This window comes from Clarias gariepinus, chromosome 9 (assembly GCF_024256425.1).
Source record: "Clarias gariepinus isolate MV-2021 ecotype Netherlands chromosome 9, CGAR_prim_01v2, whole genome shotgun sequence".
Taxonomy (NCBI): Eukaryota; Metazoa; Chordata; class Actinopteri; order Siluriformes; family Clariidae; genus Clarias; species Clarias gariepinus.
In genome coordinates, this window is record NC_071108.1 from 26,680,454 (window position 1) to 26,700,705 (window position 20,252).

The 20,252-nt window shown below is 38.3% G+C and overlaps 1 protein-coding gene across 1 annotated transcript in view; it reads right to left on the reverse strand.

Moving 5' to 3' along the window:
• Positions 1–20,252, reverse strand: part of plxnd1 (plexin D1) — a 96,933-nt gene that overhangs the window by 58,730 nt on the left and 17,951 nt on the right. The window contains exons 4-9 of the mRNA XM_053504977.1: positions 19,673–19,773; positions 15,972–16,098; positions 11,734–11,911; positions 11,057–11,165; positions 7,002–7,101; positions 4,783–4,881 (exon numbers count right to left, since the gene is read on the reverse strand). Of these exons, the coding sequence (XP_053360952.1) occupies positions 4,783–4,881; positions 7,002–7,101; positions 11,057–11,165; positions 11,734–11,911; positions 15,972–16,098; positions 19,673–19,773 (714 nt within the window). The remainder of the gene's footprint in view (positions 1–4,782; positions 4,882–7,001; positions 7,102–11,056; positions 11,166–11,733; positions 11,912–15,971; positions 16,099–19,672; positions 19,774–20,252) is intronic.

Genomic DNA, 20,252 nt, shown 5'->3' on the forward strand with positions numbered 1-20,252 from the left:
TTGGAACAAGTTGTATCCTGTGAGCACAAATTAACCAAAAACATATGAACATATTTTTTCTCATAAGCACAAATAAACTCGAATGTTGAAACAAACTGTGTCTTGTGTGCACAAATTAACTGAAAGTTTGAAACTAATTGCATCTTGTGTAATTAAAAAGTTGGAACAAATCGTATCCTATCCGCATGAATAAACCAAACCATAGGGAAAATGTGTTTCTCAAGTGCATGATTTAAGCAAAATGTTTATACAAGTTAAATGTGTATATATTACTATTTTAATTCTATTTCATTTTGTAACTTTTGTAAAGTTGTACATATGTATGTTCCATTCACATGTTTTTTATACTTCTATATTCTATACTTAATTTAATTGTATTCTCTAGTGATTTTCCTTCCATTGTAGTAAAGTTCCATTGTGTCTTTCGATTTTAGGTCATTCAAATCGTAAAAGCAAATCACTGCATATCACATTGTGTATGGTTGTAAATATGACAAATATAATGTAAATTTTGTGTTCGAATTGTATCTCATGCACACAAATTGACAAAATTGTGCACACGAATCTCCTAAACCGTTGAAACAAACTAAATCTCACGCACATGAATTATCAAAATGTTGTATCTCTTGTGCACAAATTAATCAAAACATGGAAACAATTTAGTGAAACAAATGAATTAACTTGAAAAATAAAATGATGTGTCCACGTGAGCCCCGTATTCATCAAACACAGAACCAGGAACAGTTTGTTTACCTAACAACATAGACGTTTACTTTAACTGAGCAACACATCGACATCCATATTTTAATTGGTATATGGATACCAATGTTTTACATGTGCACTGACTGTATCTCCAGTTTCACTGAATCACGTAATCTGAAACTCGCGTTATAACAAGCATTTTAGCGGCTAGGTAAATTATATTAATGCATGATAATGCATGATCGTTTCCATAGTAACAGCTCAGAGAGAATGTCTGTTTACAGTTGCTATGACATATCATAACAGGATGTTATTTTGTTAATGTTCCACAACATTAACATCAAATACATTAACTGTACTGTGCTCTACTTTAAACTCCAGTGCAACACTACTGCTTTGTGACTTTTTTCTCTCTTACTGGTCCGAATAGTTTGTTGGTGAATCATCGTGCAGTTAGTCAATGTTCTATAAATACATATGATCAACGTGCTACTGTGAGAAAACTGTATTGTAGGATCAGTTCTCGGTGTAATGACAGCACGTCGTTGTGCAAACCACGGCGATGTTAAACGAGGACACGATTCCCTGAAGCAACAAATCAACTCATGACAAGACAGAGAACAAGATGTTTACCGAAATGATACTTTTCCCAATTACGTCCTCCTTCCCGATCTGCTGGTTTGTTCCATATCCAGCTCAATTAAATTTTCCTATCACAACTCGTCGGGACAAAATGAGATGGTACCTTCAGAAAACACAAAGCATCATGACGTCATTTCTCCCTGATCAAGATAGCATGTTGTCATATCGCTCGCTGCTAAACGACAACCAGACCATTCATTTAGAATTTCCCAAGGCAACAAACACAATCGTGTCGTCTCTGCTTCTAATTGAATCCTCCTGCCGGTCTCCTCTATTAGCTCCTATATTACTGTGTCTCTTCAAAGACAAACCATGCGACTTCTGCCTTTCCTGGGCAGATGATTATTCACTCTTCATCTTTTCGATCCTTCCTTCCTAATCTGCTCATATTCCAGTCTATTCTGTAGCCCACTCTATTATATGCTTTAGGCTTCCACTATAGCTAATTATGTGTGGATTCTATATATACACACAAACATTAAGATCAAAAGTCACGGTGAGCAACTTTCACCCGGGCATTTACATTCTGTCCTCGGAGACATGGGAAAAGTAATTCATTCCAGTGCAGGAATCCATCTGGAAACCATAAGCCTACTTATGAATTCAGCACAGGCCAAGACCTCCACAGAGAGACATGGAAGGGATTATGGATGCAGAAAGACATGCTTATCGTAGGTTAGTCTAGAGTGGTAGAGTCATGATGTGTTTAAGGACTGCTTTATTGGAATCACGTTGCATGTATCGAGTCAGACACTTGTTTTAAACAAGACTCTACATGTGAAGCTACAGTATGCTTACCTATTGCATACTGTACAGTGGACAGGCACAAAGCTACAAAGTGTCCACTGTAACTTTGGACTTAAACCCTGACAGCATGTGTCCACAGTTGATTCATGATCAACATATTAATTGCAAATTGTAACAAGCATAATGCAGAACAAAATTTAAATGACACTGTATAGAGTTATATTTCGGCCCATTTCTGAAGGAACACACACACACACACACACACAAATTATACTTTGACGTTTTTTCAGGTTCAACGCGAAAGAATAACTCTCTATCATCTGAATTTACTTTCATCCCCTGGGTCCCTGGTTGAGGAAGGGGCTCTGATTGGCTCGTCATTTCACTTCTAGTAAAGTATTTAACCAAATCATAGATGAGACTGAAGTCTTGTAACCACTCATAGCGCAGAAGGTAGGAAACCTACGCTAAAATTAGAGAAAAAAAAATCTTATTTTAATTCTTATTTTTCTGTTGAATTTCTAAAGGTCAAAAGATATAATATTCTTTATTGAATGTCTCGAGCAAGTAAACGCACATCCTTTTAATTTAGCATCAAGGTAAAGAGCTAATCGGAATGATTTTTATCAGATCAAAGAAATATTGTACGTGAAGGCATAGCTAATGAGAAGAACTCACATGATGCTGCTTTCAAATTTGGCTAAAAAATTACACTTTAGATGTTTGAAAAAGGGCCAGATTCTGCCAGATGAGTCAGATTTCATACTGAGAACACACATATGACTCACTTTGGTCCTACACACAGATGGTCCTAGACTTCCTAAAACAGTTTCTGTCGTCCCTTTTCTTCAGTGGATAATCTCACCTGGATATTAATCATCAAGAGGTTCTTGAACTAATCCCAAGACTCCTAATGACAGTAACTCACTATCCTCTCATCACACTTGTCTTTACTCTACAATACCTGTATGATTTCTAATCCCATGGCTCCCATGTTGAGTCTGGTTTTCTTCAACAGTGGGAGTTTCTTTGACGCTGTCACTTGGTTAACTCATTAGTGGGATCTAGATCTACATCTGGATTGTAAAGCTGTTTTATGACAATATGTTCTGTTCAGAGTCAAATCAAATCTAATTTGTGCAAATGGAACACTCACTCATTGTCTATAACGCTTAACCTTATACTGGAGTCTATCGCACTGGGCAGGGTATAACCTACAGTACACAGGTCCAATCACTCACACACTACAGGCAATTTGGGAACACCAATAAGCCAGATGGATTAAACTCCATGGACACAGACCAGAGGTGGGACTCAAACCCTCGGCCCTGGAGGTGCAAGGCCACAGTGCTGATCAATGCGCCATCAGGCCAGCTCAAATAGAACACACTTTGTTCATTACTGCACAGAGAAATTCTTTCCTCGCATATCCGAGGTCGGAGCACAGGGTCAGGCATGATACAGCACCCCTGAGCAGATAGGATCAAGGGCCTTGATCAAAAGCCCAACAATGGCAAACTAGGGAAGGTGGGGTTCGAACCACCAACATTCTGATTAGCTACTCAGTGCCTCAGTGCTAATACACAACATACAACAAGCACGAGACTGATTAAATGGTGTGAATCTCATTAGACAAAGCATTAGGCTTGTGCAGGAAGAAGTGCAACATTTAACATCAGCTGCAAAAAAAAACACGAATGACATCAAGAAGCATGTGTTTTCCAAATCCCAAAGAATGAGAATGCGGTAGCTCGGCAAAAGTGATCATTAGATGACACGGCGATTTTGGTTATGATGCAGAATTCCACTTAAAACCGCACTCACATGGGTTATTTTACCGTTTGAGAAAGTGCTTCCAATTCCAAAACCCAGAGATGTGTGCGAACCAGACTGCAGATATTAACATGAGGAAGAAGCGGTTTGACAAGGAAATGCTATTCCAGTCTGTGGTTTTAGGTTCGATTTCCATGTGTCTCATATATATCATAGCTCATAATGCTATACTCGACTCTTTTCTCATTTACAGCACTCTCGACCCCTATGACTGCATGTGTGTGCGATTTTGCAGAATGTAGGCATTAAAGTCCCATTTTATAAACAGGATGTCTGATTTATAAGAAGTGGCCTGAGTTTTATGAGCATACTTCAAGCACAGAACTAATGGAAATTCAGTTGTGTTGACAGTTGTGTTAAAAGCAATATAAAGTGAAGGAGAATTCGAGCATGTGGAACTCTTGTCTCCATTCACACTTCATACATTTTTGTGAGATATGTGTCAGAATGTGACCTGATGCTTAGCACCGAAATACTCCATGATTAAATTGCACACTCGCACATTATCATCATCATCATCACCTCACTGCGCGTCTGATCATCTGTAAATGGCTCCCGAGGCTGGTGTGAGAGCCGCCGGTTCGACTGCAAGTGAGCATTAAATTCACAAATTCTATACTTGGGTAAAGACAGAAATAACACTGATAGAACATCGCACTGATAAGCAGCGGAAATGCGTGTGAGATAAACACTTTCATTTCTCTCTTCGGTTTGTCACGCCATTGGTAAAGCTTTAAGTTCCCTGTCCTGAACAAGCACATTGAAACAAAACCAATAATAAAGTTGAGGCCATTATAGCCATGTGTGGTACAAGATCTTCCAGCACATCAATAGTTAAATCAACGCCGGGGACACTACCTGCTCCACATTGTTGAGCTGAAGCGTGATATTTTGAGGCACTCCTGTGGGCGATGGGGGGATTTCCTTAGTCGTGATCCTGGGACATTTTTCAGCATTCTGGGTAACAGGAAGACACAGGAACTGAGAGTTAGAGAAAACAATAGACATCCTTATTTCCTCAGCCACAAATACACCCACTTTCCTGTTTGGCCGTGTATACATGGAGGTGAACGGCCAAAAAGGAAAAGGTATAGATCATTGTAAAAACATCCTTATCCGAAGAATGGAACAAAACGCTGGGTACACAATGAACCCAAGAAAAGAAAGTGACATAAGACATCTTCAGGCATCTGCCACATCTGCCCACACAGTGTCTGCCCATGTCTATATGCCCACCCATTGACCATTTCTTCAGGAAATCTAGACGTTGGCTGGCTTTTAAGCTGTACGTGTGGGCACTAAGGACAACAGTGTGTTTTGGGCAACGTGGCTGCGGCTAGAATGAGGTCACAAGTTTTTTAGGTCTGAGAATCAGCCACGTGCCTTTACACTCCTCCTCCTCCTCCTGCTCCTGCTCTCACTCCCCTTCGCTCATTCTGTACAGTATATCTGAAACTGCTAATTGATGCTTTGTATCTCTAGCAGCTTTTCTGCCTTTGTTCCTCTGCCTTATTGGGGAATCTGGGAATCTGGATTCGGTATGCCATGAAGCACATGGTCTCTATGTTTTTATTTAGACATGCTCCTGGCTTTTATAACCCTCATGCCTGGTAAGCTGGCCCGTAGCCACAGAACCATGTTTTTTTCTCTTTTTATGCATTCCATTCCTCCAACTATTTTTTTTTGCCCAGTCTGCTATTTCTGACATCCTTCCTCCTGGTCACTCTTTCTGAATTCGAAGAAGCGACTAAACAAGAAAGTGAAGTGAAGTTCTTTGATTTCTTTTTTTTTTCCAATTTAAGTGGAGGAAAAAATCAATTTAGTTATATATAGTGATTCATTTGTGTAGCATTTCACACACGGTATCACCGCACTGCCTCCAAAACTGATTTTATTATTATTATTTTTTTTTTTCCTTTTTATCTTTTATCTGTTTGCATTTGAGGTGGTAAAATGTTGCCGTTTCTCTATAATCCTACAGGTGGTGCACTCTAAACTATTCATACATTGGCAGGCAGCAAAACATCCTGTGTGGTCGGAGTGAACTGTTTGGTAAAAGTTTGTTTAGAAACGTAACAAAATCCGGGAAAATACTTAATATGAAATTTGGATATTTATAATATTGCGATACAGAATCATAGTACAAATCAAATCAGTCCATCCATCCATCTAGGAACTGTGAAGGCCAATGGTGGGTACCAATGTATTTATTTTCTTATATCACCTTTGGTAGGACCTCCAACATTCACCATGCACGTTCATGCACTCCAGGGAATTTGGGAATGCCAATTAACCTAATCTGCAACCGGAGTACCCAGCGTACGGGAAGAACATGCAAAGTATGCATGTTCTAGTATGTTTAACTCCTTAAAACAAGCTGATATGTCTGTATGTAGAGTGAGGACACTGTCACATGTTTCCAAATAGGAACGTGTACTCAGGGCATTTTCCTAGTTGCATGGCAGAAATCCTGAGTTCTGAGTTGAAGTCAAATACAGCATTAGCTATTTGTAAGGAGTTCAAATGTCCCCAATCTGAAAGAAATCTATAGCAAGAGTGTTTCCTTTTCAGTACTTAGGTAAAAGTACGTCTGAAAATATACTTAGCCATAGCCTTAGTTGAGTGCAGTAACTCAGACGTATTTCCTGAGTTAATCCATTTTATTAAAATGGTGGAAAATGGGGTTAGTAAATGTTAAACTGTAAACAATTTCCACGTCCTAGATACTCCCTGCTTCTGAACCGAGCTTGGACGTCATTAGCAGGAGTTAAACAGCTTCACGTTGCATCCGTTCTGTAACATGCATGCTCCAGTGGGGCCATGAAACTCCAGTGTCCCGGAGTATTTGGACGCCGTTCAATCCAAAAAAATGGTTGTTAAAACCGGAATATCATCGCATTAAGCAGGTTTGTAAGCCACAGGAGGGATGAGTGTGTTCGTGTTTTATGAGTACTATAAAAAAAACATTGTGCCTTGTCCTTGACTGAGTCTTAAAAGTTCTTACTGAATAGAATAGAATAGAATTGAATCGAATAGAATAACAGCAGATGGTGGATAACATGATTGATGGCACTGACCTCGAATACCTCACTTGTGTATTTGTCTTTATCTGAAATGCACGTGTTGCGTCTGCGGTCCCAGAAACATCTCCACTTTGTGCTCAGGCAGCTTTTACACCTGAGTGATGTTAGAAACACATTTCACACACACACACACACACACACACATACACACACACACACACACACACACACACACACACACAGTTACCAGAGGGGTCAAATAAATTTTGGCAGATCAGAAATGCCCAATACTTAATACTTTGCACAGGAATAAACACACACACACACACACACACACACACACATACACACACCGCAGAGGTCAGGATTCAAGAGAGACTAAATTGTTCTCTATTAGAGGTCAGATGGGAACCTGGGGAGTCAGAGGAGATTCTTTACACACACACACACACACACACACACACACACACATAGAGTAAGAGAGAGCGAGAGAGACAGAAATCAATGAAGCATCCCTGTAAACACGACTTACATGAGCTTTCCATTCATTACTGACACAGATAGAGATGTAGTGTGTGCTTACTCAAGATAACCAAAACGCCATAACCTCTCCTGAGTGTCTGTGTGTGTATGTGTGTGTGTGTGTGTGTGTGTGTTAGAGAGAGAGAGAGAGAGAGAGTCACTGGGGCGTGACCGACATTACTGCTGTCAAAGATGGTGCCTTTCATGATAAGGGTGAGTGCTTTACGACAGTGAGTGGGGGGTTTTGTGAACTCTTTGTGGGAGGCTAGGTAACTGTGTGTGTATCTGTGTATGTGTGTGTGTGTGTGTGTGTGGGGAGGGATTTGGTATGAACTGTGGTGTCAGCAGGAACGGCTAAATAGTGGGATGGGAGACGGAGGATGGGTGAGATAGGAGTGACAAGAATAACTGAGTCTCTGATAAGGTTTCCTTCGGTGTGGTTACAGTCTTAAGAAGTTTTACACACACACTCACTCACACACACACACACACACATACACACACATACATAGATACAGCTGCTCCTTGAAAGTGCTTTGGTTAAGCAAACACTTTCAATTATCTCTCTGTCAGTATGAAAAACATGCCTTTAAGAGAGAGAGAGAGAGTGTGTGTGTGTGTGTGTGTGAGAGAGAGAGAGAGAGAAATCCACTGTGAGTAATTGATTCCGGGTTGCCAGAGTTTGCGGTTCGGAATGCATGTCACTGTAATGTCTGGTTGTCATTAGGCATTCACCTAGAAACTGCCACACTGCGACCGTGGGAGAGTCGGAGCTGCACAAACACTCCGAACCCTAAACCCCGATTCTCACTGGCACCCACAAACCCCACACTCTCACCCTCTCTCAGCCCAAATACACACTCCAACACTCTCAGAGCAAAAACACACATTCCAGCCAGCGAGCTTCCTGCTCGGCTGAAGAACACGAGACGAGGACTAATTAACGTTTTACAGATTTTTGCGCGGGCTGGATTAGAGATGGGAAACGCAAACATTATTGCAAGACATTTTATGAGCTCCAGGAGTTTGTAGAGCGATGGAACGCACGCCAGGTCACGTGATGCGGGAGACAGTAGTCTATCTGCATGGAAAATTCATTTCAAAATCTGATCTGGGGGTTGATTCATTTCTTATTTTCATGTTACATCGATAATCCTTTTTTTTTTCGTTTATGCAATTTAATGTCACGAAGCTCTGTGTACATCATTTACATTATTATTTATATATTAACCGCTTATTTAAGGAGTCCCTACGTCAGTGGTTTTAAGATATTTCGAAGCAGAATTCGGTCTGGTAGATTATAGAGTGTAACAAAGCTGGCTGAATGTATTGTTTCATGGGAATATTAAGCCTAAATGAAAATTATTAACTTTTTAATCATCTATATACATAAAATCTGTGCATTGTTCAGAATTCGCTCTTTCAAATATCTTTACGTTTCATACAGTGAAGTGTGTCTGTATGTCTTTATGTCTGTCCAGCCAGATTTTATCACACCATCACTCAGAACTGAAACAGAGTGAAACTTTGGCAGTACTTAGGTATTTGCCTGAAGTTAAACTTGTGCAATAAATGAAATCTAAATGTAAAAATGATGTTATGTGCTGGATTTGTTGAGCAGAAGTAAAGTTATAAGTAGTTTTGTGCTAGATTATAAACCATATGTTTTTTATCAGCGTACTGCGAATGCGTTACAGCAACCGCCGGACAGGATTTAATGGAACTTTTGCAGCACTTAGGTGTCTGCCTGAAGTTTAACCCACACCATACTGTAAGTGATGTCTAAATGTTGAGTAAAAGCGATGTTATGAACAGTTACGTGCTGTATTTAATAATCTACTTTAAAATAAGCTATTAATAAGCTCTCCAAAAACCCAGCTCCAAAGTGATGAATTTTAAAGTACTGGAATCATTTTAAGACTAAACTTAATCTTTATCTGATCTACTTTTCGATTTCTTATCTGTGATTCGTTCTCCGATTACTGAACAGGGAGTGTGTTTGGCTGACGACGGAAAAAAAGTAAAACTTAGCGTGATTAAGGCGTAAGATACTCAACTTTACAAACTTTTATTTCTTTCCAATAAGTTCTGCTCTACTAAAAGACAGACAACGTGGGCTTCAACCTGAAATGATGATATCAATGATTACTGTACATTCTAGCTGATCTGCTTATTTTTATCTTTACCCTTTTAACTTTCTCACTCTGGTTTATTATAAATGATGTCTTGCGTCACACCTGCCCACCGTTTCCCTCAAAGCTCACCACGGAGGTGGGTTACCCACACTTCGGGAGATATTACTCTTATAGATACTACAGTACTCTGTCTTCTGCATGTTTATAGCTTCGGTAATCACAGATGATAAAAATGTGTATCTGGGTCACTGTATACAGGCGTGTTTTGATAATTCACAGCAAATTGTGAAGTAGTGGTAGTTACTTCGTAGGTAGATATTGGTCGCAGACATATTAAAACAATTCGGCACGGATTGGCACGGTTTAGGTAATTACATCGTAGTCATACATAAAACATTCTATTTCATAGCTACCTCATAGCCAAAGCCGGGGTGTTAGTGGAATTTGATATCACAACCAAAGAAACATAATTTTTTTTTTATTCTGGACAATACATTTTTTTTTAAAGTGTCAGGAGTGTAGGAAAGGGGTTTTAGGTGACTCATTTTCCAGCACTGCTTTCTAAAGGCTTTAAGCAATGTTTATGAATGTACTTGGCACTCGCTCAAGTTGAAGGAAAATTTACTGGAAGAAAACATTTTGATTCCAGTTTGGACTAGTTACCATTTTTCTTTTCTTTTTTTTTTGTTGAGAAGTTTCTATTTTTTTTTAAAGCTTACTCCTTTTTTTTTTTTTTTCATTTTTTAACACACAGCATTGATTCCTGGCTGCAATCTGCTGACAAGCAAAAAAAAAAAAAAAAGGAAAAAAAAGAAAGAAAAATCTAATTCCATTTCACCCAGAGGGATTTAACGTCCACAAACACAAACACAAGCATCTGCTCATTTTCCATAGATCCCAAAACAACCGTGTTTCCAAACAAATCCAGATCAGGGACTTTTTCCAATCAAGAAAGTAAAATAGCAGAAATAATTCAAATGTTAAAGTGGTTGTTTTTTAGGAAAACACTTCGTGCGGATCAGGAAAACATTAAGGTAGCTAATGCTTTAAGACAGGTACAATCTGGAGCAATTACGAATAAACTACACGACGAAAAGCTCTTAGTGACTGTTTGACTAACACCCGGGAAATAAGCTAGTGCTAATTAAAAAAAAAAAGCAGACGTTTTGCTGGGTGATGCTGATGAGGAGCGGAGACAAGGAACTGCAGATGGCTGAAAACGGTGCACACGATCCTGAAATGAAGCTGTCCGCTCTGCTCTTCCCACGGCTCTTAGCTTATTATCACCCTGATCAAATGTGACATATTTTACACCTCTCTCTCTCTCTCTGTCTTTCTCTCTCTCTCTGTCTAATAACACACATACACGGATACACATATAAAAGAGTCACCTTGTCAAATATACATAATATTTAAATACATCAGCGATGTATGGACATGTGTAACACTCACGCAGTCCTGGGGTTAATCTCGGCCGTCCTCTCGCAGTCATAGATGACGAAGCTTCCTGACACCACAGACGTGCCGTTCACCTTGATCGCCACAGGAACGGAAATGTGGTCTAAGCAAAAGAGGTCAAAATAACAATGTCACACACACACATACACCTCTAAACCCTTATATTTCCCTATAACAGCCCTCTGTGACATGGTTTATTCTCTATATACACCAATCGGCCATAACAATAACAGATATTACATTTTTAAAAAATGCCTTAATGATTGACAAACTTTTTATCTGTTTATTTTAACACAAATGTTTTAATATGTAATACTGTAAATACGCACGGACATCGGACATTCCTTCCATAAATATTAAATAAACACCTCCTTACAGAAGATTGCATCATGTCATTGACTATATTTCGATTGTTATTAAATAACAATATGTTTTTGTCATTAATGACTTATTTTAGATCACTGGCCATACATGTCTCTGTAAATGAATTATTACAATAGAAACATGTTCGATCTAATAAAATACAGTATTAACTGCTGGTATAGAAATCTCTCCACTGTGGGACGACTAAAGTTATGTCTTATCTTATCTTATCTTATCTTATCTTATCTTAAGCATCGTGATTTCATTTAATAAAAAGTTCATACATAAAGGCAGCCACTTCTACTTACCGCTGCCTAAAGGAATCTTGGGAAAGTTGTTGGGAGGGGGCAGTGGGCACGTTTGGATTTTGGCTGGGCCGCCGTCCAGGTGCACCGTGGCGACCGTCACCATGCCAGGCCCGTAATAACATTCGAGGCGGAGGCCAGTCAAGTCAGGCACGCTCCCGTCAACCAAGATCCCCAAATTCTGAAAACGAATAAGAAAAGAGAAATTAATTTTCCTTGCCTTATTTTTCTTTCTTATCATGCTCAATTTGTGCATGTTAATCCTATCCTAACAATTTCATAATTTTCAGTCAATGACTTATTGTTATGCAAAAAGTGAGATGAAGACGAAGAGGAGGGGTATGATGAATTGTTTTCCTGCATTCCCTCATTTTCATTTCATTAGCATTGTCACGACTGTGTGTGTCTCTGTGTCTGTGTGTCTCTGCGTGCGTGTGTGTGTGTGTGTATAAATTTCATTCTCATAATTTTCTAATCAATGAGTCACTGTGATATCTGAGATGACATTCATGAAAGCTATGAATGGCCATATGTCTCGGCATGGGTAATCAAATATTTTCAATAAATGACAGCGCAGGCGAGGAGGACGGGGACGAATCGTTCTGCTAATTGATTCAAAGATCAAAGATAGAGGCTTGCTGGCTGAAGTCATACAATAACCTGACATTTCTCAGTCTCTCTTCCTCTCACTCCTTCTCTCCACCCTGCGAGCTATTGTCATTGAGATGGAGCGTTTCCTAACGGTGGCGCCCGCTTCCTGCTTCCTGTTTCCTGTTTGCGCTGGAGCTAAAGCTGGAGCTGGGGCAGTTTCCTGTAGCCTTGGATGATAGACAGCCGGAGACCCATCAAAGACAGGGTAACCCCCTTGCCCTAAAAACATCTGGAGAACTCATCCAAAGCTTAAACATGCTGAGCCAGACGCCATAAACTGGAAAGCTGTTGGACTTTTTTAATTTGTATAGTTTCTGTGCTATCAGACCGAATTCGAGCCATGTGGTTCTGACTCTGTTTATTAATGTCTCCAGCTGCAGGCAGGTGCTGGTTTAGAATATTTCAGGTTTAAGGCGGTAGACATTTGAGTCGAACAGGATTTAAGATAAGAAAGTCTGATATAAATAGTGTTTAAAGCCTACAGCAGCATTTCCCTGTTCAATAAACCCGAAAATCTAAATCATTTTTCTCTTTCGAATGGCTTTGAGGAGATTGAGGATAAAAACCTGCAAAGCTGCAAGATAGCAACTTATTCTAAAGGAGATAAAACATACCTTGCTGTACTGATGGCTTGAAAAAGCCTCAATTCAAGCATGAATAAAAAAGGTTAAGAAGAAAAATTAAACACTGCCCCAGTGCCGGCACCATATTATATCTATACATTGACTTGAGAAAATACATTACATCGATGCATTACATTGTGTCTAGGCATTTTTAATGCAGGGCCAATAAAAGCTAGTGAATAGTGACATGCTTTTCTGCTCACCATGGTTGTAAAGAGTGGTATCTGAGTTCCTGGCAGCTTTAACATAATATGCTCATCCTCACTTATTCCCTCTCATCAACAAAGATAACACCTGAGAATCTTTGTATTGTAATTTGAAAGGTTGATCCTAGTACGAAACTTATTAGTGTTACATTTATTAATAGTGCACTGTAATCCGAGGTTTGTTTTTTTTCCTTTCCAAATGGTTGGACCATATAGTTCTCCACTGTACATGTTCATATGTATCAATAATTTCTTATGCAGTTAAGACATACTGAGTTCTATTAATTCTATGTCTAATGAATTCTATCCAAATCTTTAAACCAATACAAAGAAAAACACGGCACTTAGATAAAAAGTGGCGCAATATATCACTTCGCTAAGGGCAGGCAGAGCTTAAAGCAAAATGTTTAAATGTGACTTCAGGGATTTAGAATTAAACAAGTCAACAAGTACTATGCAAAAGTCTTGAGCCACCTCATTTCTTCATATTAAATTAAATTTACTTATTATGTTTAAAAAGAAAGAAATTAGAACAGATAATTGACTGTGACAGGATGCAAAATGCCCAAAGATCTAACGTAAAAACTGGTTGTTTATGTGACAACCTCAGCAGCAACCTCATTTCCCCTCTCGTCGGTTTCAACCGCTGAGCATGTACTGTATGATGCATCACCAGTGTACTTATCACCAGCCTGATCATCTGTCATCATCTGTACCTGTTTCTTCCTGGTGCATGCCTTAAGCTTAACAAATAAAAACATTCCTCTGAAACGGATCAGGTACAGGGACTGCACTGAAAATAAGAGCCAAAATGTTGTCAAAAAACGAGAGCCAAAATGTCCTTCAGGAAGCCTGGAGCACTATTCCTCAAGACTACATTAAAATGCAAGAACGTCTGACTCTTTGGAAGCGAAATATGAAAAATTGAGGGGTGACTTTTGCACAGTACTGTACATTTAAAATGGAATTCTGACTGGTGTATTGCAGCATTTGGATTTGTGCCATTTCTGACTAACTCAGGTTAGTGATGTATGTATTATGTCCTTGATGGCAAACTGTGCATCCAGTGTCTACGATCTAACAAATGAATGCTCCTGTATGTTGGGTAATCCAAAGCTAATACTTGTATATTTGTATACTTTTACTTTGTTGATTTCTGAAGTTTGCACAGCTGTGTTAATGTGACTTCATTCCATAAATGGAGAAGGAACTCAGGATTGACATCTTAGTTGCATGTTACACATGTCGCAAATATACACGACCACTACTAATTTGTCATGAAAACTGTGCATAAATAATAGCAGCTATGAAATTGCTGATGTTATTAATATTATTATTATTATTATTATTATTATTATTATATATTTTGAATGATCCCAAATTTGATGTAGATAGTGCTAGTACTATTCTTCCAATTAAAAAGAAAAAAAACCACTTTTAAATAAATTGTGTAAGTTTTTGCAAAAGGTAAAAATCATGATTTTTAAAAAAATCTTATTTAATCTTAATCAGTTGGATTTTTTTATGTGACATATCACCCAGTCCTAGATCAGGGTATAGTCTGAATCACTTGAGAATGGATGCAGTGGAGGCTCTTATGTGTAGATAGATGGATGACAGATTTTATAACAGCTCTTGCTGTCTGGCTCGCCTAAGCTTATTTTTACATTTCTCGCATAGAGTATGACGAGTATGACTTGATAATGATCTGTCAGTGAAAATGCTCTTTTCTAAACACTTTTGTCAAAAATGTCCTGTTTCACTGAAAACTTATATATATAAATTCCATTATATATATATATATATATATATAGCCAGAACCACAATGTTTTGGTCCGGGAAAATCCATCAAATGTCATTGTGGCTCGAATCACAAATAGCCCCAAAAAATAATGCTATAACATATTCCATAACTGTTCAAGTCAAATCAGGACTTTTGAGTGTGTAGAATTACAGAGTAAAATCGACAGTTATTTTTTCAATATAGTCTCCTGCTACACTAATGCACTTATCCTGTTTCACTAGTGCTTTGATACTATTAAGGTAGAAAGTTCTCTCAGTATGCCAGGGCCATAATCGGACTGTCTGCTTCATGTCTGAAACGCTGGCCACCCAGGAACTCCTTTAAATGCCCAAACATGTTAAAATAAATGGCTTGGAGCGAGGTTAGGACTATATGGGAGACGTAGCAATAACTCCCAGCCGAGTTCCTGTAATGTCCAAGCGGTGTAGTTATGTGCAAGTTGGCGGCAAGTTATCCATCAATTTTTAAGGTTCAGGCTTTGCACCATTAAATGTTTTACTGCAGCTAAGAGTTTTTATTATCGTACTGTGCTTGAATTTTTCTGTAAATGTCAACCGGTTTTATGCTTTCATTTACAAGTAATGTAAGCCCAAGTCCTGGATTGACTTGAACGTCTTTTGTAACTTAGTACTTTGATGATAAAAACTATGATAAAAATATATTTCTTGTGGATTTAAAGCACTGTTCATTGTACACTTAATCTACAATCTTACTCAATCAGTTCATCTATGGCTTGCTAACTAAGTGTGATTTCCTCACACGTTATCATCAAGTTGTTGGTAAGTCATCATAAAAAAAACAGATGCACGGCTCAAGTTTGTAATCTGATACAGATTGTTAAAAGATATGTTGAAGCTAAATATGATAATGAGTCTTTATGGACAATTAGAATACTATAACTTCTCTTCGGTCTGAGGTTCTGTACAGTGTATAAGTGACAGCGTGTGTATTGATTACCTTAATGTCAGACGTGCGGCTGAACTCTGCTGGAGTGAACGTCATTGAAGGACACTGCTGAGGCCCTTCGCCCATACTGATCCATGAATGCGCCACACCACTGGAGCACTCCTGTTGAACCGAGCACCTGGACAGACCACAGAGGATTATGAGAGACTGAGGGTTTGGTTTTTTTTCACAGAGGTGGTTTAAAAGAACCACAGACAGACAGAGGGCAGGTGCACATAATGCATCTATTCTAGTAGTAACCTCTTATCAACAGACACAGACACTGATATTCGGCACGGGTGTGGGTTTGATTCCTCTCACACACGTTCCCATGACAACTTGCACCCCCTGGCACTGAGATCAGAGTGCTGCTAATTCCATTAAAAAGGCTAACAAGACCAGTCTTTATCTATACATGAGTAAGTGTGTGTGTGTGTGTGTGTGTGGGTCTATGAGACATGGAATTCCCTTCCAGACAGAGGCCTTTTATTATGACTTATGTTACAAATGGTAATCCAAATATTCCTGCTCATTGCTCCATTTTATACTGCCCACACACACATACTCTCCTCCTCTCCTTATCTCACACAAATACACACACAGCAAGGTCACACTGCCCTTGAACCTAAGCAGACCCCGGTTCATTTTTTATGGAAAGGCAAACAGACACTCTTATTTATATCGATTAAACAGGCACGGTACATTTATTTTATATAAGTTTATTACTAGCTATTTTAAAATATGGAGCAACCTGGTCTAAGAGAAATGACACGAAAGGGTATTAAAGTTAAGCTTAGAATCCGCATTTATGTACAGTACTTCTTATGAGCAATCCTATCACATTGGTCTAATGTTGCGAATATCTCATAAAATCAGGTTCTTGTACAGCCAATGTGTCCCGTAGTAACCTAAAAGCCTCTGGATATTTAAGTACCTTTACCCAGGGGTGGAAAAAGTATTAAACACTATATATATTCTAATATACCTATAATAACTGTCGCTGCACCTAAATGACCTGGCGAAATGAAATGTAAATAAGAAGAAACCTTTGGGACTACTTGAAAGGTCTAAATCAAACCATTAAAACATTATTTCTTCCTTTTCTTCGGACTGAATAATATAATAAATAATAATAAAAAAAAACCCTGTTGTGATTATTTTGACACAAATTGTGGTTTTGATTTACACTGCGGTATTTAACTATTAAATGGGTCTCTTTGTGGGCATTGGTGCCTCAGTGGTGGGTTTCTCATATGCCATAAGGAATACAGACCCGAGCCAATACCGAAACCCCACCGAGTTGTGTGTGTATCAGGTGGTCTGGTGAAGTGACCACCAGCAATAAACAGAGCTTTTTGTATTCAGACATATTTTCGAAGGCTAACAGCAAAGATGTTTGCCGATACTTTATATTACTTTATATATACTTTATATATTTTATGCCGATATTTTATACATAAAAACTTAAATTGACAGACTATACAAAAATTCCTGCCTATGTGCATATGACCTGTAATAAACTGCAGCCTTATGTGATGAAATAATTTTACAGGTCAGTATTGTGGATGACATTTTTTACATGATTAACAGTGCAGTAGACATAACAATTAAGCGAAATTAATTGTCACATATGATAATTTGCTCATTCTCAGAAAACAAAAGTCTTTAATAACATATAAATGCAACATTAACATGAGGACGAGGAACCTGTTTGGGATTTAGAAGCAGATCTACCAAGTATGTGTCTGACTGTGTGTGTGTGTGTGTGTGTGTGTGTGTGTGTGTGTGAGTATGAATGTCTGAACGTTTACAGGAGCTTAGAGACAGTCAGGGCAAAGAGGTCACCCCAGCTGCTGAAAATAGAAGAAAATGAGACTAGCATCACTGAAAGAGCCCGTACACGCGCACGCACACAGTGTTTTTCCAAAGAGTTTCTAGTTTGGCTTAATCATTATATGATGTCAAATAAAAGTCAGCGTCATAAAGCAAAATACAATTTTTCTTGAAATCTTATTGGTGAGAGTCATTATGTCATCCAAATGGAAATCGTTAACCTTTTTAAAGAACGTCCGAATGTTTCTCCCGCACACACACACACACACACAAAACCCACAGCTCTTCCTGTAAACTCTAAGACCTACAGTAGTATTCCTTCCCAACATCTGCTGTTCTACTAAATAAAGCATTAACACGTATTAATAACGTCTCTTTTGCGATTCACGATGTTCCCATAACGAACGAATCCGTTTTCAAACCAAACAATGCCTGCTTTCTTTACCGAAGTGTGAATCGTGTGATATTTAAAACTGTAAAGGACGTCTATTAGGAGTCATAGAAGGGCATGTATTGGGATGATTGATGAAATTACTAGCAGTATAATTCGATTAATAATGACTTCTTTACACACTGAGTCATTTGAGGTGACGCTCAGACTTGAGGCCAAGCACGCTGACCTAGCACGACTTGTGTGTAGCACACATACACACACATGCAATTGAGATGATGTGGAAATCTGCAGGCTTAACATCCGCTGCACTATAGTGTCTCGATCGGATCTTCAAAGCAACTTGAACATGCAGAACATGCACACATGCATGTGTAAAATCCTCAACAGAAACCGCCGCACAATACATACACTCTTTGTGCACATGCAAGTGCGCCCGGCTAAAGAGATTCCCAATTTGCGCTGACATTTCTGCTTGAATGAGCTAGTGTGGTCGCAACATCAACAGGCGTTTCTTTGTCAGAAGGACAGATGAACAAAACGGGGACAAGCTTCAGTTCAAGCGTTTCAGTCATTACATTTGTCTCCATACTCAATACGTTCAACTGAAACATAAAGCCGACCACTTATAAACTAAATGAGAGCAATCACATGAGAGTTCACATTTGAGCTTTGAATTTCTTATGAAAACTTGGCTGTTATGGTGGCCTTTTCCACAAATGGTATATAAATTTATTCATAATGAATACGTCACCCAGATCAAGGCATGGGAAACGACTAGTTATCATTTCTACAGTTACAACGTTAACAGTCAAACTTAAAACACATATCAATATCAATTTAAATATATATTTTCTTTTTATATATGTAATATAAAAACATCTATTTTTAAAACATAGAGGCACGTTTATTTAAATTTAAACCGCATTTAAACTTGAAAAACCCCACAAAAATACCAAACTACTTATTTTCCACCAATGTTCTGGTTTTTCTCTTGAGGTACTGATAATGGCACTTGTAACTTACCAAATATGATTTGCTTATATGGTTGTTAATATATATATATATATATATATATATATATATATATATATATATATATATAATCCTGACATACTGTATATATACTGTATACATATATTTATATACACTGTAATGAAAAAAATGCTAAATGCTGAAAACACTATAACTAGAAATAGATAAAGTCGCCATTTGTAAAAAAAAAATTCTGTAAAAAATCCATACAGCCCTGTTTTTTTATACTCACACTTTTAAATTGCTTTGGGTATAACCATCTGGCAAGTTAATACATGTAAATGAAACATTATCACTTGTCTTGTGAAAGCGTGCAGTTGTAAAAATTTGTTATAGCTTGAACAAGAATTGAAACAGAAGTGTACTAGTGAAGGATTGAAGAGATATTGCATCCTTCTGTTAAAGTCATAAAGTTGAGCCTTGTTTGCTAAATACAGTCTGCGATGGATCTTACCTGCTCTCGAGTGTGCACCAGCCACAGTAAGCATCGCTGGCACTGAGACAGTCACTGCACGATGTGTACTGGCCACATCCGGACACACGCACCCTCAAGAGCTACACAGAAATATCAAGTTAACATTAGCAATGTCTGAAAAGATATTTTATCATGCTTGCTTAAAAAAGCATACTGTAGGCTCAATATATATACCGTATATATATATATATATATATATATATATATATATATATATATATATATATATATATATATATATATTATTCCTGTAATGCTTGTTTTCTGACACATTATGGTGCAAATGCCTTAAGCCACCCTTCATTTTTTTATATTTTGCTTCCAAATTTTCTTGTATTTTTAATGTAGCCGTGAGGAATAGTTCTCTGGACTTCCTGAAGGACTTTTTAACCTCATTTTTGGCTCTTATTTTCGGTCCAGTCCCTGAGTTATGTTTTTCTTTGTTTAGCCGCATATTGACCTATGAATCATTCAGGCATAAAACCATCTAACCTAAGGCATGAACCAGTAAGAAACTTGTGCAGATGATGAGAGATGATCAGGTCGGTGATTAGTCTCC